The sequence below is a fragment of the Rhamphochromis longiceps genome, linkage group LG8, assembly GCF_057381845.1.
Source record: "Rhamphochromis longiceps isolate RC_006_pf linkage group LG8, R_longiceps_female_GT1.1, whole genome shotgun sequence".
NCBI classification, from domain to species: Eukaryota; Metazoa; Chordata; class Actinopteri; order Cichliformes; family Cichlidae; genus Rhamphochromis; species Rhamphochromis longiceps.
The window spans coordinates 12,687,271-12,710,968 of NC_140564.1; the positions used below are offsets into that span (position 1 = coordinate 12,687,271).

The window sequence follows — 23,698 nt, forward strand, 5'->3', positions numbered from 1 at the left end:
CTCCGTTATTTACCTTGACAGCACCAAAGACAACAAAGCAGGTTTATTATCAGAGGCAGGCTTTATTTCTTAATGTTCTGTGCCCATGAGTCTGACTTCTCATATGTGGCATAAACAAAAGTTTTCAGGAAGAAACTATTAAAAGACAAACACCTTAACTTGTTTAAATATCGTCGATTTAGGGACATATTTTCGGGCATGACCCTTTAGCCTCTTAGTTTTAGATCCCTGTCTTTAAGTAAGACTTCTGACCTCTTCGTGCTCAGTGGAGGACCGTTGTTTGCATTGTTGTGCATGCAAAAAAACATGCGTCCATGCTTTATTAAATAAATAAAATAAATAAAAATCAGCTTTCTCCTCCATCCTCCGTCGAAGTCCACCATCTTGAATGACAGCAGAACGGCATTGAGGGCTTTCTTTAAGACTGCCACACATGAAACTATTAAATGGGAAGGAACCAAGCTGACTGGTGAGCACCAACTGACCTTTCTAAATAAGAGTGGAATGTCAGTAAACTGGTCATCTTGCACAGATAGAAAAGTGTAAATAAACTCCAAATGAAGCCAGGTCTTAATGATAAATCCCCACAGCACTGTTTCCACCAATAGAAGCAATAATAGATTAGACATATCACATCATTGCTTTACTCTGAATTTCTATTTTTAACAGAAATATTAGACTCGATCCTTAATTCCAGGTGCTGCAACTCTGCTAGTCTTTGTTTAGCGTGCTGTCAATGAAATGAACAACCTCCCACGCAAAACTCTTACATCAAAAGCTTTTCGGCAGTTCCTATGACAGGACATAAAATCTTATAGGAAGTGAAAAGTGGCATTTCTTTCACTTATTTAACACTGAATCGCATGTTTTAGCTGTAATTAATTAATGCAAACAGTATTTTTGCTGCTATGAAGGAGCACTTACATCAGATCGATAGGTCTGACCGCTTCCCTTTGTTGTATCGCTAAAGATAACGCAGCGAAAATGCTAAGGCATGCCACGCGTAATTATAGCGTAGGCGGTTTCATCCTCTTGAGCGCATTTTATCCTGCCTTTAATTGATGTGTTTGTGCCTGCAGTCAGTTTTGAGGAGGCCATTAGCTGACTGTGTTGTTTTTATTTTGAATATCACGCTTATATTTTAATTAGATTTGTGTCTTTTGTTTGTATTTAATTGGGAAAAATAGCCTAAGTCAAAGATAGCAGTACTCGAACGCGCGATCATTTTAGTTTAAAGCTAAACGAGTTACCTTCCTCCCTTTTTGTCAAGTCACGCTCAAAGTTTCTGAAGGGCAGCCAATCACAGGTTTTGACATTGACCGCCATAAATACAAAAAGGAATACTGCATACAGTGGGATAGATGGAGCTCAACATTTATAACTTTGCACCTGCTAAATTTTATATCATAAATACACATCTTGATTCAGATAGATAGATATGTGTGTCTTTTTTCTATACTGGTTTTCCTGATTCAATTGGGAACCCTGTAGGCACACACCATGAATGGCACACACATATGGTAAATGGCCTGCATTTGTATAGCGCTTTTCTAGTCCATAGGACCCCAAAGCGCTTTACACTACATTCAGTCATTCACCCATTCACACACACATTCACACACTGGCAATGGCAAGCTACATTGTAGCCACAGCTGCCCTGGGGCGCACTGACAGAGGCGAGGCTGCCGGACACAGGCGCCACCAGGCCCTCTGACCACCACCAGTAGGCAAACATGGGGTTAGTATCTTGCCCAAGGATATTTGACATGCAGCCAGGATGCAGCCTGCACTGTAAACCCGAATAAGTTACCAGAACTCAAAAAAATTGAGGCAATCGATTGCCTCAATTTTTTTGAGTTGATCAACTCAAAAGCCAAATTTTTCCAGAACATAAAAGTTTGGATTACATGGTACTTGTATCTTTTGAGAACGGTCAACTCAAATATTTGCAGTTAATATGACTTAAAGTTTCAAGTTTACAAATTCAAAGAAATAAGTTCACAGAACTTATAAAAAATAAGTACACAACTACAACATTTTTATGTTAACAAAACTCAAATGTTTATTAGTTTGTGTTGTCATTATTTTAAGTACACGTTAGTCAAATATGTTGACTACTTGATACTTAAAAACATGTGACCCAAAACTTAAAATTTTTGAGGCAATTGATTGCCTCAATTACACTGAGTATCGGTAACTTAATATGCAAAAGTCATAAACATCTGCCATTGAACAGTATCTTGCCTGCTCCCTTTTAGCACTATGTTGAAATTAAATACATTTAAAAAAAAAAAAAAATTACATAAATTAAAAATAATTAACAAAAACATTTATAAATTAAAATAAGTAGACCAAAAATTGTTTAGTCAGGAAAACTGTCAGAGTAATGAAAAATAATAATTAATAATATCAAAATGTGCTTTTGGCTCTCTGGCTAATATCTGAATAAGACAACAAGGCAGCAATTTGAGTGAATTACAATGCTATTTGTTTTACATTAACCAGTATCAAACAGTGAAATTTAGGTCATCTTGCGCAGCCCACAATGTTTTGGAAATAGTATTACGAAAAACATTAAAAACATACAAAACATTAGTGTTGCTTTGCATTATGTTAATGAGAACAAAGGCACGTTGTATAGTTTGGACCTATTGGCTGAACACCTGTAGAGTAATCTAATAATGTTTTGAGGCATTATTTAGATGAAAGGAGAGAACTTTGAACTAGCCTTTTATAATGCTTCACCCTGCATCCTTCTTTCAGATGAGTTCCTACATAACCAAGTCATTCTTGAGGGTCTGTAACCTGGGTGACAGTTTACCACTTTCTAGACCAAATAAAATCTTTTGAGTAAATTCTAAAGTGTTGGTCAGGGCTTTGGGGTAGCTGAGGTGAAGTGCATAGATCAGTCCAAACATTACTAGGAAGGCTTCACCAAATCTGGGGAGACTGAACACGGCATCACTTTCAATGACGACAGAGATTTTCACAGGTTGGTAGTGAACTGGACTTGTTGTGTGATGGTCACTGATGACAGTGAAGAGGGCCACTTCAACACCATCAAGCTCCAACTCATCAGATTCGTCCTGAATTAATGAAAAAGAGATACTAATCACAATCTAACCCAAGAAATACAACAGACGACATATAATTTCTCATTTTACCAACTCCCACTGAGATCCAATACCTCTTTTACAAGGGAGACCTGAGTCTCACTGTAAGAGGTGAAAAACAGAAGATCCATGTTCTGCACACATAAATCAGCTAATTCACCAGAGAATCAAGTGGTGTGAGATAGACTGAAACTAAGCTAAAGGAAATACACAGGAGTAGACTAAACAAAGTCCAAACAGTGCATCAAAATACATGTTTGTACTTTGATGCACTGTTTATATACACAGTAGTATCTGTTAGATACTTAAGGACACTCACAGTGCAGGTTCTGAAAAATCCAGAGACATCCTCATGCAGATAGACAGGAAGGGCAGGGAGAACGGTAGTGCACTTGGTGTGGATATCATGGATTTCCTATTTCCAGATAAAAACAGAATTTTATATACTGGTGAGTTTACTGAACAACAACAAAAACAACAGTCAAATCAGAACATATGTCCACAAATAACCTGTTCACATCTTTAATACAGTCAGACAAATAGCAAACACAAAGTGGAGTAATAGCAAAATTCAAAAAGCTCATTTAAATCAATGAACCTGTCCAATGTTCCACTGGTTCAACCTATGAAATGTGTAACAATCTATTATTACCTGTTCATTGTGAATTCTTAGAATTTCAACCAGGGCATCTGCTGTCTTCCCAGTTTTTGATGCCCTGGCTGAATAAGGTCATCAGTCGAGGAAGATGGCGGTCAAGTTCAGCGTAGAATGTATTGGGCAGGTTCTGATTTGTAATCCGCTGAAACTCTGCATACAACTACAGCAGAAGGACAATACAGTTCAATTTGAAGAATCTCGCACATCTTTATAAAGCAGCAAAAAGCTGCCACATGAGTAAGAATTACAATTTTCATTTTAAACAGAGCTGATCCATATTACCTCAGACTCCATTTTTAGAGCAGGCCAGAGGTCCAAGAGCTCCTTCACAACCCTAACCCTGCACATATAGTTTAAAATATAGCGTTTCTAACAAGAAAACTGCTTGAAAGCACTCTCACTGCAGACAGGCATCTCCGTTGTGTAACTGCAGGGACAACGGGCTTGTTTGGACCCAACTATTCTGAGTCATGAGAGGGGGTTTAAAAATTTAGAGAGATTAAAATACTTTGTTTCATACTAGGCGACCGGGCGCCACCTCTAGAGCAAGTAGTATCTAACTTTTTAAACAGCCTGCGACCCTCATTACAACAACTTAATGCTAGCTCTGCAAGCGGCAAAGTTTCCTTCGGGGAGAGCAGCAAAGCACATAAAAAACACGGACCGACATTTCTGCTATTCTTTTCGACACGCACCCAAAATACAACTAAATATTCGTATTTTAACAATAAACCAATATCAACATTGAAAACTTACTGTAAGTCCAGTGATGCTAGTTGCTGCCGTTAGGTCCAACTTTCTCCAGTCGTCCGTGTTGCCTCTTTGGTGCTGTTCCCGCCCATATACCTTTACTTCTTCTGTGTTTCGTATTAATGCTCATTAGCGCCGCCTTCCGCTTCGGAGGGTGAATCAGAGATTAACTCGGAATAAAAATTGATTCCTGCAGCTGCTCAACACTTACGGAAAAAATTAAAAATATATATGTAGGACACAGTGATAAAACAATGAATATTAAAATAAATACATTTTGTCTTCCACTAATGCATTTAAGACAATTTGATTTTACTTATTTGGTGAAACACTTTGAGATTTTATTGTATTTTAGCATGTGCTACATAAATTAAGTTTATTATTAAATCCTACCTACTTGAAACAACAAAAATAACAGGACTTTACCATTCTTATATGTCCTAACTTAACTGTGTTACGTTGTGCTTAAGTTATTATTTTAAGTGATGCTTACTTAATATAGAAATAGTTAAATTCAATCAAATATTATTAGTTTCATTTACTCAAAAAGAAGAACATGTTATACAAACTTGACATATTTAAGTTAACAGAACTTTTTAAAGACTTTGAGTATACACTACTTAATCTGTTTAATTACTTTGAACATTCGGGTTTACAGTGTGGGATCGAACCACCGGCCTTCTGATTAGTGGCTGACCTGCTCTGCCACCTGAGCTACAGCCACCCCACATACACACTGGGAATAGTCTGAGTTCAGCACAGCTGCAGTCACAGTTAATTGGGTAGACAGGGAGTGCTCACAACACCCAAAGGATCTTTTTTTAAATGTGTGTGTTCCCTTTTACATCCCTTTACTCGTGTGACCTAGAGCCTCTCCTTCACTGATGGAGTGTTAGGGTGATAGATGGAATGAGTCTTCTCTCTCTTCCTCACCCTGACTCCCAGCCTATCCATCCATCCATCCATCCATCCTCTCTGGACAAAAAGGAAGGGGTGAGGAATGAAGTGATGGATGAGTATGGAAAAGTTTCCTAATGCGTTAATGTTCTTCTCCTGAGAGGAGGGGAGCAGAGGAGATAAGGAGAGGCCGTGTCACGTGATGATCAGGGAGAAAGACGGCGAGAGGGCCACATCTCCAACCTGGAATAGCCCGACAGCAGCCGCCTCCCTGGAGTTTCTCTTTCAAACCCACGTTGAGCACTTGCTGTTTGTCTCTTATCGTGTCAGGGGAGAGTTATTTAAAAATGAAAGAAAGCAAGAGAGAAAGAAAAGAAAATTTGATCAGAGGGGAGGGGATCTGATTTGATTAGTCGTGACTCCAGACCACAGGAGCGCTTGGCTGTAGTCTCTCTTTCTCTCTCTTCATTATCTGATCGGCCTTCTCTTTTTGCATCTCTTCCCATACTCTCATATTCGTAATGGGAGTCAGCCATTGTGAGTGACTTTAATGCACTGATGTTCCACTAACAACTTTCCTTTAAAACAAGGCTTCGTCGACTCCAGTCCTCAACACAGCAGCTCTACTGTATGTTGTCCCAGTGTAAAACCTCCTGTCTCACTTTCTGAACATCACCACCTCCTCCTTCTCCTTCTCCTCCTCCTCCTCCTCCTCCTCACCCCTGCCTTCACCCCAACTCCCCCCAACCATTTCCCACTTCCAACAGAAGCTCAGAGTAAGCCCTACTACTCGGATTACTCCCCCACCCGCCTTCTCATCCACAAGATGTGCACCAGCCACTACTTGGACCTGTTCATCACCATCGTAATAGGCCTCAACGTCATCACCATGTCAATGGAGCACTATCAGCAGCCTAAGGTCAGATGTTTGGGAAAACAGGATGCTGGCTTGGCTCAGTCCTTTGGAGGAAAAAAAGAGAAAAAAGTTTTACACATATGTATACATGTCAATCTAAAAAAAATCACTATGTTTGAATATTAATATTGAATATAAATGAAAAAATATTCATGTTAAATATTAAAAATTCCTTTGGATGTTCTTTTTCCATGAGTGGTTTTTAATTACCATCTCATATCAGTCACTTCAGATGATAATGAATACAGTGCAGCTTCTCATAGTCCTACAGTTACAGACAAATGCACGCTCTTTTGTTGTGTCAGGAGTCTAATTCTTCAAATTTTGCCAATTCTTTCAAGTTTTCCTGCCATGAAAATAATATAAAAAGCTGATTATTGGCAACGCACGTTGGCTGTTAGACACTCCATTCCTTAATCTTCAGGTCAGTGGCGTCTAAAAACGAATGTTGTTGGAATTCTAGTTCAGCCTTCCAGAAACATGAGGTTTATAGCTTTGAATGCTTTAGGAGACAGTGTCAGGTGAACAAGCCTTTCCAACGATAATAAAATACTAATGAACAAACCCCCCGCCTCACCAGTTCTTTGAACAAGGCTGAGAGAGGGATAAGGTCATCAGGGAAAACAAATGAAAGTTAGATAAGAACTGTAAAAAGCTTGGCTAGAAAGGCAGTGGTAAACTATAGAGGGAGGTCAAAAGAATAAATACTGAATATTTGGACAATCAGTGAAAAGAAAAAAGTCATATTAAAGGACTTTAAATAATGCTCCAAACTGTAGAGAATTAAGGTAACCAGGTTTAGCCCAGATCCAATCCATTAAAGAAAGGTAATTATATGAGAATCACTGAGGTCTGGTTATGGATTCTGAGGATTTATAGTCTATATTTTAATCACCATCAGGCATCAGGCTTTGCCAGCTGGGATTTCTCCAACACTCAAATATGAGTCCATCACTTCATGTATCACATTGTTGGCCAACAACAAACTGAGGTGGATTTTTGAAAAAATAAATGTGACTGAGTGGATAAAGTTGTTTTAAGCAAGATGCATCAGATATCAATGGAGAGTCAACAAAAGCATAGGATTGCATTACAGGGTGGATAAGGGTATTGTAAGGCATGGTATATGAAAATGTAGAGCAGGAAGCTAGATCCTAGCAACATGCTAAGAATATTAGTAGACAGTAAAAAATTACATGAGCCCTAAATTGAAGTTGTTTTTTGAATTCTCTAAATATCTGGCTAGTACCACAATATAATGTTTGAATTGTTGCCTCTGATTGCCATCACAGTGGATTTTAGATCAAACAATCAAATTTCAACTTTTAACTTTAATTCAGGGATTTCATAAAAGCCTTGCATTAACTGTTGATGAATTATAGCCATTTTTATGCATGTTACCCCATTTTCCACTGTTTCTGAGGCAACTGATTGACAAGCAGGTTCACGGGCATGTGAGGCCCAGGTCCAGAGAAAGTGAGAGAGTCTATCTTAAAGCTGAAAACAATTAACCTATTAAACAGACAGCAAAAACTTTAGGAGTCACCAAATCATCAACTAGTTGTTTTTTTTAAAAAAAGGACATGATGACAGAATTCTTTCCATGGTTAAGAAAAACAACTTCACAACATCTGTCAAAGTCAAGCACACTCTTGAGTGGGCATATCGTTGTCGACCCTAAAATGAAGAGACACCTTCATGAAGGTAAATATAAAAGGGTTTACAACGAAGAAAACATCTAAAACAGTTCTGTCACTGGAGCCTATCCCAGCTGTCTTAAGGCGAGAGGCAGGGTACACCCTGGACAGCTTAACAGTCTGTCGTAGGGCAAAGACATAGACACAACCATTCGCAGTCACATTCACTCCTATGGGCCATTTAGAGTTTCCATTCTGCATGTCTTTGGACTGTGGGAGGAAGTTGGAGTACCTGGAGAGACCCACACAAACACAGGGAGAACATGCAAACTCCACACACAGAAAAACCCTGGCCTAATGGTGGAATTGAACTCAGGACATTCTTGCTGTGAGGCAACAGTGGTAACCACCGTGCCACTGTGCTGCCAGACAGGCAGCTCAGTAGGTAGACTGGTTGCCCCATGATCAAAAGGTCAGGGGTTCAAATTCGTACCAGATCTACACAATGGCTGCCCACTGCTTCACTGAGTGAGTGGCTTAAATTCAGAGGACTAATTCCCTATGGGATTAGTATATGTTTATATATAATTTGTATAGATGAAAGTGAAATTATGTTGGGGGAAAAGGATTCAGAAGAAGGGAAACAGCTCGTGATCCAAAGCATAATACGTCATCTGTCAAACACGGTGGAGGCTGCCTTTGGAAGCGAGCCACTATTGTCTATTGATAATGTGACGTTACCAGGAGAAGCAGGATGAGTTCTACAGTATACAGAGCTGTGCTCTCTGTCGCTGCAAAAGATTTTCATCCGAGTGCGGAGAGAGTCCTTACATTTAAAATAATGCTAGTTAGTTCAGTTACTTTTGAGCTTCTGAAAATGGGGTACCACATGTCAAAACAGCTGTAATTTCTAAACAGTTACCACAGTTCAGCCAAACTTATAATAAATCTGCGAGTACTGCATTTGGGTCCTCTTTCTCTTCACACCTGACCGTGACAACCCTGAGGCATCTTTATCATTTGATTTAAAATCTACTGTGGTCACAAACTGAGTTACTGTCCAAACATTTATGGAACTAACCATATAAAGCTGATCTCTGTCAGTAGGTACTAGAGAATATGTTAAGGTACAATAGAAGGTTTGGTGGTTTAGAGCAGTGATTGGTTAAACTGAATGATGTTTTCAAGGAGCCGTTGGTGTCAGATTAGAAGCTTTTTGGCTAGAATGTGGGGGTTTTACTTTTTAGTACAACAGAAGGTTGTACCAACGGATACCCTTAAGAGAAACAGAATGTTGTTTGTTAGAAGGCAGTAAGACTGAACAGTGTTATTGGTTAGGATAGAAAGTTTAGCACAACAGATGGTGGCCAATACAGTGCAGCATCTCTGGGAAGAGTAAGAGGTTTGCTAAAATGCCTGGAATTTGTTTTTTGTTTGTTTATCTTGTACAACAACATCATTAGTAAAATTGTTATTAGATAGAATTGCCGAGTATAGATATTAAATAATGTTAGGTAGAACTGAATATATTTGGTTTGATAAGAGACTACTTGGGAGTATGATATGTCAACAGAGAGTGCTAGCATAAAATGTTGTTATAAGTGTAAAATCTTCCTGCAGGAATCAATCAATGGTCTCTGACTGCTTTTAAAGTAGAACAAATTGTAGAAAATAGAAAATAATAGATGGCTGGCATCAAGGGATTTATCACAAACTGGTGTTAGTGTATGAACTGCCACCAGTGAGACTTCAGTCCAATCCCTCCTGATGACCAGTTCCCTCCACAGCTCTCTGTTAAAGGTCAGTTTTTACATGCAGATGGGAAATGTGAATTCTCCCTCCAGCAAAAAAAAGAAAGAAGGAGAAATGGCCACTTTGATTCTAATGGGCTTTTCATGGAGAATGAGGGAGGAACAGAGGGGATGGTGTGATCTATTCATGGAATGGCTAATTCTGAAGAAAGGACAGCCTTTGCATTATGGACCCTTTAGTATTTTATGTAAGGATTATAAAAGCATGAACGTGGTTTATTTAAGCTGCAAAACTAAGCAGCATAACAAGCCATTCAGTTTAAATCAGTGTTTTCCCATTAAAATATGAAAAAGATAGCAGCGAGGTGAGATCATTTCATTGGTTTTCTCTGCAGCTTCAGCACATTTCGATAAATAATGAAAACCACAGATCGCCATGGTGGAGTAAGAGAGAAAATTTAATGCCGGCTTTACAGAGTTGTTAAAATGAATACTTTTGCACTTTATGAATCTGTAACTTTTTTTTATCATTTCTCTCAGGAGCTGGATGAAGCACTGAAGATCTGTAACTACATCTTCACTCTCATTTTTGTGCTGGAGTCGGTCTTCAAGCTGGTTGCCTTCGGCTTCCGACGCTTCTTCAAGGACAAGTCAGTATATAAATCTCTCGCAAGTTCCCCGACGTGTCATGTTGAACTTTCCTACACTGACACAAAGAAAAACTGAGATTCTGAAGAAACATTTGCCTCCTGTTTTTCGGTTCTGACATTTGGGGTGGATGTGATATTTTAGTAGATTAGTGGTTGCAAGCACTTGTCTTTAAATTGTGAGTCATGTAGAAAATCTGAGGCAGCGTTCAGACAAGTTAAATGAGCTTTTTCTAAGGTGCTCCAGCGACTGGTTCTCAGAGAGGCCTGCATGAATACAAACAGCCTTGTTAAACACCAATAAAACACAAATGCCTTAGATGATTTCATAGCTTTGAAATCTCTGGCTTTCTGGTGAAAACCACACAATAATACACAAACACAATCCCAGCAGCATTGCTGCATACTGGCACATGTTGCATATAAAGAAATACACCCACTAAACCCACACGCTTCAGTGGAGACATCGTGTTTCTGGACCAGAGCTGACCACCTAGGAGTCCACGATGTCTGTCCCGTTCACCAGAGAAAGACCATTATCCTTTTCAAGTCTGGCAAGAACCCAGTTTAAGAACAGCTCAGTCCACAACCTTTTATTTTTGTTTCCAGGTACAGCAGCATTTAGCCAAAAAAAACCCTGAGCTAATTTAAAAATACATATATAATTTCAGGCGGATTGATTAATGCAGTTTGAGTAGATGTAGGGATATGTGGATTTAAATGTCAAACTCTGAGTGAAACAAAGCCTCACATGGATATTAACAATGTAAATAGCAGTACAATAACCAGGTTACTGCGACCACCCACCTCTGTCTTCAGGTTTTATACGTTCACTTCGTTCCAGACTTGTCGTTTATTGAACGGCAACTTCAAAACTGGTCATGTCTGAACATTTTGTGGACTATGCCTATGTGACTGGAATCACATCGTGGCTGCTTTTTAAAAAACTTTCCTCATAGCACTTAAAATAGTCAGCACGCTCTCACTGTCATGGAGAAAATGATCCGTCTCTAAATTTCATGAGTTATTTGATTAGTTAAATATGCATGACTAAAGCTTTGGAACACTGAGGTGATACATTATACAGAATCTTTTGAGCGTCACTGTAGACTTAAAAAAGGCCATGAAAGCTGTGTTGTACCCAGGATTCTTCCTTAGCGTTATCCATTTTCTATCCATGTTGAAGTTCTCCTAAATAAGGGACCGTCTCTGTCTCTGTCTGGGCAGAATTGTGGTGGAGTTCTTACTATTGTGATGTCAAATTTGGAGTGTTTCCTCTAAGAACTCCAACTTACTCAGTCAAAAACATAAGACTGCAGTTCTGAGTTGGACTGTTGTCGATTTCTTAAAGTTCAAAGTCATCAGATCTGTGACTCAGTTCTGACTGAAGTCCACTTCATATGATTGGAGTTCACACTTGTGTGATGGTGGAAATGACTCACATATGGGTGATTTGTTTGAGTCCATTTTTGCAGCCAATCACATTTATCCGAGGTTTCAGTGAAAACAACTAACCCAAGTCTGTGTTTGGTGCTGATGAGTATGTTTTGTGTACGTCTGTGTGTGGTTGTTGGCGTGTAGGTGGAACCAGCTGGATCTGGCCATCGTGCTGCTGTCCATCATGGGCATCACTTTGGAGGAGATTGAGGTCAACGCTTCCCTGCCCATCAACCCCACCATCATTCGCATCATGAGAGTGCTGAGGATTGCTCGAGGTATGACACTCCCCCCCCCCCCCCCCCCCCGACCCTTACACAGTGTGAGACACCAACGCACAGCAAACTCTTTCAAGGTGCTGTACTTTGAAGATGATGTAAAACACACATCCCCGGGACTCCCCTTTTTGTCATTTTTTGCATGGCAGATCTCAGCATGGTTCGGGCAGGCTGTGAGCCGACCAGATGGCACAGAGACACACAGTCAGCTGACAAACTGAGAAGAAGCGAAGGGAGAGAAAAACACAGGGTGAGGAAAGTGAGCTTAGGGTGTGAGAGAGCCAAAACACACTGTGACAGTAAGTGAACTAAGCTGCAAGAAGCTAAGGAGAGGATGGGGTACAGTAAAGAAGGATGAAAGAGATGTAAGAATAAAAGAGAAATAAAAGAAAGAGATGGGATTGATGAATGACTTCTGACCTTAAAATAGACTACCAGAAGGTGAGATGAAGTCAGGAGTGAAATAGGTGTGCAGAGTAAAAGAGGTTCAGGCTGATTATTGGAAGATAGGAGAGATAAGAGGCTTTACCTGAAGGCTTGAGGAGAGGAAGCAAAAGGAAGGAAGATGAGAGAAAGAGGAGCTAAGACATGCAGAACGGGAGCCTGTCTGTTTGGTCCAAACACTGAATGTGCAGCGATGAGGTAGCATGGAAGTCGTGATTAATTGTTGTCGCTCAGCCGACCCAAACACATTTTTTGCTTTGTTTGTCTGTGTGTATTTGATGGGTCCAGTCTTACTGTCTGGCATCAGCATGCCTCTCATAATCAGTCTGAGCAGGAATCTGAGTTAGCTAGATTAAATTCACATGTTGTCAGCATTGGAATCAAAAGGCGGTGGGTTTTCTGTCCAACGCTGTCAGTGAGATGCATCACATGTGTGTCCTTTGTGCACAGAAAAGCTGGCAGAAATTCCAGCTGTGTAAGTTAACAGACTAATCAATATCACAACTCAGACACAGGAGAATCTGATGGATTAAAACTAAGTGTTGTTTTACATTTAATGTTTAAAACAGAATGTAGGCTTCGACCATGTGCGAATTTGATGTAGTCCACAAGTACAAATAGGTGTCCTGGTTTAGGATAATAATGCTCATAGAACAATAAAAATGTTATAAAAGTGCTTACAGCTAACAAAGAAAATTCGGGGAAGAAATGTCTTAGAAATTATATTTATTACTGATGCTCTAAAACTTCAGAAACTGTTGAAAAAACTTTTCCTTCCTACTATCCAAGCAGAGGTTTGATGCATCTTCCAGGAATGGTGAAGCTATTTTCCAGAGAACTGTTTGGTCAATTGGATTTTTTCAGCGGCTGCAGACTTGCTTTCATTTCATTTTTGCGTCTGCATTTCAGCCGAACTTCAGCCTGAACGATGAGATTTTTACTACAATACCTTTTGATTAGATTAAATTGCAGATTAAATCAGCTCAAGTATTTTCAGTTTTTATAAAATGAACTATTAAACTCACTTCAAATTGGATTAAATTACCATAATGAAAAAATAAGCACCCTAACACACTCTTGTGTTTTAACAAAATTCAATATTGATTCATTTCACAAAAGCTGTAATTACACTGGTTTAGGCACCAATAAGTGATGTAAAGTGTATGTGTTAGTCCCCATAGGGAAATAGTTCCTCTGCATTTAACCCATTCACCCAGTGAAGCAGTGGGCAGCCACCAGTGCAGCGCCCGGGGAGCAGTGTGTAGGGCAGTACCTTGCTCAGGGGTACCTCAGGGTAGCCGTTCAGTGGAGTCGAACCCCCGACCTTCCGATCATGGGGCCACCACTCTACCTAATGAGCTATCCCTGCCCCTCCTGATGTGTTTAATAACTATCTCAAATAAATAACAAAAGCAATTCCTCATACTTTTATTGCTTATTATTTTACTATATGGCAAAAAGTAACAACTCACTCACCATAAGCAGTGAGACAACAGCTTGAGAATCATCAGCCCACCAACCCCTTGCACTCATGGTGTCACAGCTTAGCAATCCTAACATGAAGGCAAATAAAACATTACCACAGTGAGTGGCATTTTACATGACCTTATGTGCATACGCTTTGCTCTTTCAAACCTTGAACTTGCACAACACACCCACACAAAATGCTATTAATAGACATTGACATAAGGTTAGTTGTCGGCTTTTATCCCTCTTAGCAATTTCATGGTCAAATCCATGATTCAAAACACACGCCTACTTCATTTGTAAAGTAGTTGAAGTTGACAGTACTCAATCCTTTTAAAAATTGCTTTTGACATTTATATTGAAAGTATGTGTTAAAGTGCAAAATAACAAGGGAATATCTGTTATCTCGTGTCTTGCTAGTTTACGCTGTGGAGTTATTAGTTACTGTAGCTCGAGTGATTACACCAGAAAATTATAAAGTTAGATTGTTTTGGAAAAATCACCTTGAGGCAGTTTGAACTGTTACTATGTTTTCAAGGCTGTCTTTACAGCTGATTAATGGATGTAATGTTTATCAAGTTATGGTCAGCGCTTTGCTAATCTGTCTGGCATATGTTTAGATGTTTCAGTGGTAGCAGCTGAGGTGCAGACAGATGCCTTTCGGTGGTAAATGCATCATTAGTGGCCATATAATTAGTCAGAGAAAAGTGGTGTTTCTCACTGGAATATGTGTCATGTTAGCTGAGCTAATATATTGAAGCTAACAGATGTCTGGCAGTGTGGGTTAAAAGTGTGTGGTTAAAATAAAAGTACATTTTTTTTGCAAATGTGGGATTTCCCTTTTTTGTGTCCTATGTTTACTGATTTTTGTTAATATGTGAGTAATTGATATAGATAAAAAAAATATCTCTTATTATTCCATAACGTGTTTTCTTCCCAGTTTAAAAGAGATCCTGATAGCACTGTGATTCTATTGATGCTTATTTTGATTATTCATCTTGTGTTTAGCAGGACTCTGTTTTTATTTTGACTTTATTTTGGTAAGGTCAGGGGTGCGGGATTTGTGTAGGTTTGTTTTGTTTATTGTTTTGGCCTTGGCTCACCCTGAAGTGTTGACACTCCCGTTTTGGTTCTCTTTATTCACATTGTAAATAAATCACTTCACATCTAACGGATTTGTTGCGTGTGACTGCTTGGGTCTTGGGGGGGGGAAGCGAGTGCCTCGCTCATGTTATGGCCTGGCCCTAGACGGGTCGTAACATGAATTGGGGGCTCGTCCTCTGCCTTTTTCTGTGGGTTTTTGCGTGTGTTTGGTCTGTTGGCGGTTTTCTTGGGTGTGGGGGTGGTAGGTGTGTGGAATTATGGAGTTTTCTTTGGATGATTTTGTTACTTCGCCTTCGTGGGATAGAATTGTGAAGTGCAGGAAAGCGGATTTGCTTATCATTGCTAGTTGTTATGACGTTCAAGTGTCCTATGGTGCCCGCAAAGCGGTGGTTAGGGACGCTTTGTGTGCAGAGTTGGTGGAGCGAGGCGTTCTTCCTGCCCCGCAGGCAGCTGTAGAGCAGCCTGATGGCGGGGGTGTGAAGGTGGCTCCGGAGGCTGAGCCGGGGTCGGATGCCAAAGGGCCTGTTAACGTGCTACCAGCCGAGGCGGACTCTGATGCGGCTGAGGCGGGCTCTGACACAGCCGAGGCGGACCCTGATGCTGCTGGGGCGAAGCCTGAAGCAGCTGAGTCTGGTACGGCCGGGGAACCCCTGGCGGGGCGGTCTACGGAAGATCTCCGTTTGACCCTCCGTATTAGGGAGGTGGAAGCCCGTGCTAAAGAGCTTGAGGTACAAGCAATGCACCTCCGTGTCAGAGCTTTGGAGCTGGAGCGAAAGCCCTCCACATCTGCCTCTAGTCATCCTAGTACGTCCACCGTGGTCCCGACAGGTTTTGACATCACCAAACACGTTAAACTGGTTCCCCCGTTTCGTGAGGCCGAAGTGGATTCCTATTTTAACGCTTTTGAGCGTATAGCGGCCGCGTTAAGTTGGCCGAAGGAATTTTGGCCGCTGCTGTTACAATGCAAATTGGTTGGCAAAGCCCAGGAGGTGTGTACCAGTTTATCAATTGAAGATAGCCTGGATTATGACGTCATGAAGAAGACTGTGTTGCAGGCATATGAGCTCGTCCCAGAAGCCTACCGTCAAAAATTTAGGAAGTGTGAAAAAACCGCCAATCAGACATTTGTGGAGTTTGCCCGTGAAAAAAGTCGCCTGTTTGAACGATGGTTGCAGGCCAGTAAAGCACAGGATTTCGAGGGGCTGAAAGAGCTTCTTTTGTTAGAGGAATTCAAAAAATGTTTGCCGGACCAAGTAGTTATTTATCTGAATGAGCAAAAGGTGCCCTCACTTGCTAAAGCGGCAGTGATGGCTGATGAGTTTACTCTCACCCACAAAACTATATTTTCAGCCGCTGTCTCACAGAATATTAGGGTGGGACAGGAAAGGAAGATAAAGTCACCAAAGATAGGACTGAAAGATAGACAGGAGGATGGTGTTAATCGCGACTGTTTTTATTGTCGCGGACCCGGACATCTAATCGCTGCCTGTCCTGCGCTCCGGAGGAAAGAGCAGCGCAAAGGCTCTAGAAATCCAGCGGGCGTAGGTCTCATCAAAGTTGTCCCTTTGCCTAAATCGCATTCCACTCTCACCCGTGATTTGCACCATGTGGATGCAGAAATAGAGCCACGTTTTAAACCGTTCATCACGAAAGGCTTTGTTTCTGTGACGGGAGAAGAGGGGGACAAAGTGCCTGTTACTATTCTTCGGGACACAGGTGCGCATCAGTCGTTTATGTTGGATAGTGTACTACCATTGTCAGATAAAACTGCTTGTGATTCGGATGTGTTGGTTTGGGGAATTAAGATGAGCGTTCTTCGGGCGCCGTTACACAAAGTCCATTTACATTCGCCCGTGAAAACGGGGCATGTCAAAGTTGCGGTGAGTTCCCAGTTGCCGATTAAAGGGGTTTCGTTTATTTTAGGAAATGACTTGGCTGGTGGGACAGTTTTCCCACCGCCTGAAGTGGTGGAAACGCCTATTTCTTCTGTCACTGAGGTTGCCGCCCCTTTGTTAAATGTGTTTCCTGTTTGTGCAATCACTCGTGCGCAGTCACGCAAATTTGATGACGTTATGGATGTTGCTGACACGTTTATGGCGACGCCAGACGAGAGAATATCTCCCAGCCGTGAGAGTGACAGAACAAAAAGCGATGTGATGAAACTGATGCCAGAGCTGGATGAGAAATTGAATAGGGATGCATTGATAACCGCTCAGCAGAATGACTCATCACTGGCTCCCTGTTTTCTATCTGCAGCTAAGAGTGCAGGAAGTGAATCACCCACTTCTTATTTTTTGCAAGATGGAGTTCTTATGAGGAGGTGGTCCTCTGACCGGTGTGGTTTGCCTGGTGCTACGCAGGTGGTGGTGCCGAAGCCACATCGAGGGCAGGTGCTTAGCCTAGCGCATGATGCCAGCATGGCTGGACATCTTGGGGTGAACAAAACATATCATCGGGTGTTGCGCAACTTCTTTTGGCCAGGGTTGAAAGCTGATGTGGTGGCATATTGCCGTACCTGTACCACATGTCAGATGGCGGGGAAACCTAACAGACCTATTCCACCTGCTCCGTTACATCCTATTCCAGTAATAGGTGAGCCGTTTGAAAAAGTAATATTGGATTGTGTGGGTCCCCTGCCAAAAACCAAATCCGGACACCAATACATACTTACAATAATGTGTTCAGCAACAAGGTACCCAGAGGCAATTCCACTACGCACGCTGAAAGCAAAACCGGTGCTAAAAGCACTACTTAAATTTTTCTCTACTTTCGGGCTTCCAAAGGTTGTTCAAACAGACCAAGGAACGAATTTCACCTCAAAAATGTTTGCACAGGTTGTGGAGGAGTTGCACATAAAACATGTAAAATCCAGTCCATACCACCCGGAAAGTCAAGGTGCTCTGGAAAGATTCCATCAAACCCTCAAAGCTATGCTGCGCAAGTTCTGCGCGGGGTCGGATAGAGAATGGGATGAGGGTCTACCGTTATTGTTGTTTGCAGTCAGAGAAACCACTCAGGAATCCTTGGGATTCAGTCCGATGGATCTGGTGTTTGGACACGTGGTCCGCGGTCCCCTCCGCCTTCTGAAGGAGAGGTGGTTGTCAGAAACTTCTGAAACTCAGCATAATGTTCTGGATTATGTTAGCGGACTTCGGGAAAAGCTTCACCTTGCATGTCAGTTAGCTCGAGAGAATCTGTCACATACGCAAGCTAAAATGAAAACTCGCTATGATAAAAAAGCTGTTTGCAGAAGTTTTCAGCCGGGAGAGAAAGTGTTGGTGTTGTTGCCTGTGGTAGGGTCCAGCTTATCAGCTCAGTTCGCTGGCCCATATGTGGTGGAACAAAAACTCAGTGACAACAACTATGTGATCCAGACCCCAGACCGCCGGAGAAAGTCTAGGGTTTGTCATATTAATCTGTTAAAATCGTTTCACTCGAGGAGTCCTTCGGGTGCGCCGTCTCCAGTGTGCGCCGCTAGTACTGTTTCTCCCTATGAACCCTCTGATGACGGGCTACTCCAGAAAAGTGAAGCGCTGGGTAGCGGCCGGTTGAAAAATTCGGAGATCTTAAATGATTTAGACACATATTTAGTCCACCTGTCTGAACCCGCTCGAGCTGACATCACTGATCTGATAGAAAAGAACTTATCACTTTTTTCTGATCACCCTCGTCAAACTGCGGTCCTGTGCCACGATATTGATGTGGAAGGACATAAACCGATTAAGCAACATGCTTACCGAGTGAACCCAGTGAAAAGGGCGATAATGCAGAAGGAAGTTGACTATCTCTTAGAACACGGTTTAGCCTTTCCGAGCGCCAGCGCATGGAGTTCGCCGTGTGTGCTAGTACCAAAATCCGACAACACTCCTCGGTTTTGTAATGATTACAGGAAAGTTAACGCTGTTACCAAACCTGATTCATTTCCTCTTCCTAGAATGGAGGATTGTATTGATAGAGTGGGATCGGCATCGTTTGTAACCAAACTTGATTTGTTAAAAGGTTACTGGCAAGTACCTTTAACTCCCCGAGCCTCTGAAATATCTGCTTTTGTTACACCGGACCATTTTCTCCAGTATACGGTTATGCCGTTTGGGTTGCGTAATGCACCCGCTACTTTCCAGCGCCTTATGGCCAAAGTACTGGCGGGCGTGAATAACTGCGATGCCTACCTGGACGATGTTGTCATTTACTCATCCACCTGGTCTGACCACTTACAAACACTCTCTCTTGTTTTCAGCCGTTTTCAGGAGGCCTCGCTTACGTTGAACCTAGCCAAATGTGAATTTGGCAGAGCCACCATCACATATCTGGGAAAACAGGTGGGTCAGGGACAGATACTGCCGGTGACCGCGAAAATACAGGCGATCGTTGAGTTTCCAGTCCCACAAACGAGAAGGGCGCTGCGCCGATTTCTAGGAATGTGTGGTTATTATAGAGGGTTTTGTAAGAACTTTGCCACTGTCGTCGTTCCTCTCACCGATTTGATCAGTCCGAAGAAGCCTTTTGTGTGGACGCCTGTTTGTCAGACTGCTTTCGAGTCTGCGAAAGCATTACTGTGCAGTTCCCCTGTTCTTACGGCCCCGAATTTCATGTCCCCTTTCAAGCTCGAGGTTGACGCTAGTGCGGTTGGTGCAGGAGCTGTCCTTATGCAGGAAGACCATTGCGGCGTGGATCGCCCAATTTGTTACTTCTCAAAAAAATTCAACAAACATCAGATGAACTACAGTACCATTGAAAAGGAAGCCCTTGCCTTGTTGTTAGCCCTACAACATTTCGAGGTGTATATCGGATCCAGCTCTATCCCTGTTCAAGTGTTCACTGACCATAACCCATTGGTTTTTCTCTCCCAGATGCAGAACTCAAATCAGAGACTTATGCGTTAGTCCCTTCTCTTGCAAGACTTCAACCTGCAGATTAGGCATAAGAAAGGGACGGAAAATGTAATCGCGGACGCCCTGTCGAGAGCAATTTTGTAGTCTAGGATTAAACACTAGAAGGATTGTTTAATTCTTATGGAAGGGGGTGTTACGAACTTGTATGTCCGTGTGTTTGTTTGTGCAGGTGCTGTGTTTTTGTCTATGTTAATTTAGCTGTGCCAGGGCCCTGTTCCGATTGGTGCATGGACTTACTGCCCCGGCGTGATTGGATCCAGCTGGAGGACCCGCCCAATAAAAGGAGGCTGGAGTGCTACAGCGGGAGAGATCCTCGCGTCTCTCCTCATCACCCAGCAGTAGTCCTGTGGTAGCCGCTGGCTGCAGTATACGTGCGAGAATTGTGGAAGTGGAGTGGGTAGGGGTGAGCTGCCGTTTATTTTGATCACCCGTTTTCTCCTGTTTTTGAGTTGGTTAAGGAGGTCAGACTCTGTTTTTATTTTGACTTTATTTTGGTGAGGTCAGGGGTGCGGGATTTGTGTAGGTTTGTTTTGTTTATTGTTTTGGCCTTGGCTCACCCTGAAGTGTTGACACTCCCGTTTTGGTTCTCTTTATTCACATTGTAAATAAATCACTTCACATCTAACGGATTTGTTGCGTGTGACTGCTTGGGTCTTGGGGGGGGAAGCGAGTGCCTCGCTCATGTTATGGCCTGGCCCTAGACGGGTCGTAACAACATCTATCTTTACGTTAATGCACATATCTAATCAGCTAATCACATGGCAACATCAGAATAGGTAAGACAGGTAATCTAAGTGGCTTTAAGCATGATGTGGCTTTGGTGGACGATGGTTTGGTGGTTTGTTGATCTTCTGGTATTTTCCTGCACAACCATCTCTGGGGTTTACAGAAAATGGTCTGAAAAAGGGAAACTGTCCAGTGCATCTCTGTGCATAAATGCCTTGTTGATGTCAGTGGCGCATGGCCAGACCACTTCGAGCTAATACAGTTATGCAACACTAACAAAAAGAAGTCTGTATTACAACCAAGGTCTGCAGACGAGCATCTCTGAATGCACAACACACAAACCTTGAAGCAGATGGGCTACAGCAGCAGAAGACTACACCAGGTGCCATTCCTCTGGTTGAACAATGGAAGACTGGAAATCCTTGCATACCCTGATATTATCAAGCTGTTTATGTTGCGAGTCTTTATTGGCTGATAAATCCCAAATCACTTAAATTAGGATGACAAAAGCATTTTACAGAAGTGTTATGTCTTAAATCTATTGTCTGATTTTTGTGCTGTGTATTGAAAGATTGCCCAGGAGGAGTGGGGGGGGGTCATTTGCTGCCTAATTTTGTTTCCTTGGGTTAATGTTTACACATTTGCTACAATGTATCATCTGTCATTCTTGCTGTAGTTCAATTGGTGCTCAAGTCATACTGGTAACCCTACCGAGTCACTGGGGGATATGACCTCAGTCATGTCGTCTTAAGAGCTCAGTGGTGTTTAATACAAGAAAATGAGTGACTAAGCTAACAGAGCAGGATTAAACTGTAAGTGAGAGAAATGTTGTGTCCTTTCAGTTCCACAGCAGGCCTGCTCTGTTATGTAAGACTGAAAAATCATAATATTGGTGAGATGTTGTTTTTTCATTCTGTGTGTTTGCGTGTCCCCACAGTATTGAAGCTCTTGAAGATGGCGGTGGGGATGAGAGCTTTGCTGGACACCGTTATGCAAGCCCTGCCTCAGGTACGCGCCGCTAAATAACACCCACCAAAGCCGCGAAACTCTCCTTCCGTCCTCATCTGCATTTTTTTTCCTCCATGGATTTCACATCCCACAGAAACTGTCCCTAAAGTTACATCTCAAAAGCATTTCCTTTTTTTGTGTGTGTGCTGCAGATTCTGCTGTTTCAGGGCGTCGTCTTTCTCACGAGTTTTCTCTGCTCAACTCCAGAGACCCTTATTTGCATTAGAAGCCCCCTGCAGAGATTGGAAAGTGAATGTAGCTTCAGGTTTTTGTTTTAAACCCTAGGGTGGGTGGATTTGTGGGTGATAGAGTTAGTAAATTAGAACAACTTCTGCAGTGTTTTGCAGAAAGTCAAAAAGTCTTATATTCGCAATGTTCTTTCAAAACACCTCTGTTGTTGCTTTTCAGAGAGACACAGAGATCGAGTGTTGTTCCAGGCTCCTTGAGCTTGTCAGAAGTGTTCATTATTAATAAATCTGATGATAGGCGGGTGGTGGAGGTGCGAACAGGTTGCTACATGCTGATAATCATTGACAGCAGCAAACCATAACACTTTTCATTATTTAAACCACCCCTGTGTCAAAGCTCTAATCCCTTGTTTTTCCTATCACTTTCTACAGCTCCTCTTTTTATTTTTATTCCAATCTTGCACCTTTATTTTGTAGACTGCATATAAAAATGGGTTGGCTAGGAAGTCCTTTCTCCATATACAGGTTAATTTTAAGGCTACTTGAAGGCTCTAGAGGCATTTGACTCAGTCGCACAGTGGCAGACTTGGACAAGAGCCTCAGAAAAACTATGTAATCTAAAAGAGAAAGCCCAGTTGAAACAAATCGACCAATGACACCTCCTCTAAATGTACATTTATGCATTAAAATCGATTCAGTTTGGACTGTTTCAGTTAGTGTCTCTCACAAGGCACTCTGCACACCGCTTTGCAACCCACCTCCACCCCAGATACTCCTTTCATGCTGTATCTGACTTGTTCAGTGTCATCAGAAAAAGGAAAAAAGGAAGTGCTCTAAAGGATTATTCAACAGGTGCTCATCAGTAGGGCGAACAAAATCTCAATATAAAAAAGGGTGCGGTTGCTAAGCCACTCTGTCAAGGATAAAATGTAACAAATTTATTCTTGAAGCAGTTCAGCAAGCAAAACAGGCCAATGGGTATCGACTCTCTCTCTTCATCAGGGTCTTACAAATACACAATCAGTCAGGATTAAATACCACCAAGTAATTCAACCCCTAAGGGTACTAAAAATTAAAAAGACAGATTTATCAAAGAAAATACAAAACAATCTGCGGATAAAGGACAAAAAAGTTTATTCTAAATTTACAGTAAATCAAAATAGAACATAATCAAACAGTTAAAATACTGCATACCGAGTAGACTATTTTACCAGACAAAACATGATATTGTATAATAGAGTGTAATAATCAGTGTCATGCTCTGTTCTGTGCTGGGACACTCATCACACACATACTGTATATATGTGGGTTGAAAGTTACTAATTACCGCATATTATAGGCTAGATTTTACATAGAAATCACATACCTGTTAATTGCGCTCAATTTCAGTTTTCCAGCTTTTTTAAACGTGCAGATTTGTATTTTCAGTAGTTTATTAGGTAATTTTGTAGCTTAAGAGTTTAGCTGGGAAAAGCAACATTGTGATGGTGTCATTTGAGATTTAAGTGTATTTTGTGATTATACAACCATCGAGTCTGGGGAGGTAAAGAGATGTGTCAGGACCAATCAGTTGTAAAATCACACACACCAAAATCCATGGCTTGTCTAGTCCACAAGGTGGGTTGCCAATGTAATAGATGTTATTGGCTTAACCCCAACATCTGCTGATGTTTTGCCATTTTGGAGGAGGCCAGAGAGTCATGCCCAGTGGAACCTTTTGACGTACAATGATCTGTCTTCTATTTGGCATTGTTCATTTTTGGTTTTGTTTGTTTGTTTTTTCTC

At 41.6% G+C, this 23,698-nt stretch overlaps 1 protein-coding gene and 1 long non-coding RNA gene across 11 annotated transcripts in view; one reads left to right on the forward strand and one right to left on the reverse strand.

The window, feature by feature from the left end:
- Nucleotides 1-23,698, forward strand: part of cacna1g (calcium channel, voltage-dependent, T type, alpha 1G subunit) — a 353,368-nt gene that overhangs the window by 309,011 nt on the left and 20,659 nt on the right. For 8 of the 9 annotated variants that reach the window (XM_085415758.1, XM_085415759.1, XM_085415764.1 and 5 more), the window contains 4 exons: nt 6,186-6,337; nt 10,263-10,372; nt 11,951-12,084; nt 21,655-21,725. In XM_085415758.1, the coding sequence (XP_085271884.1) occupies nt 6,186-6,337; nt 10,263-10,372; nt 11,951-12,084; nt 21,655-21,725 (467 nt within the window). The remainder of the gene's footprint in view (nt 1-6,185; nt 6,338-10,262; nt 10,373-11,950; nt 12,085-21,654; nt 21,726-23,698) is intronic. The other variant, XM_085415761.1, reaches the window with a different exon arrangement.
- On the reverse strand, nt 2,037-4,947 carry LOC146663165 (uncharacterized). Of its 2 annotated transcripts, XR_014913004.1 has the most exons (5): nt 4,528-4,947; nt 4,054-4,111; nt 3,766-3,931; nt 3,433-3,528; nt 2,037-3,086 (listed from the first exon to the last, which is right to left on the reverse strand). It is a non-coding gene; the product is annotated as an uncharacterized LOC146663165 (long non-coding RNA). The 2 variants fall into 2 exon arrangements; XR_014913003.1 differs by lacking the exon at nt 4,054-4,111 and having other exon boundaries at nt 4,528-4,930.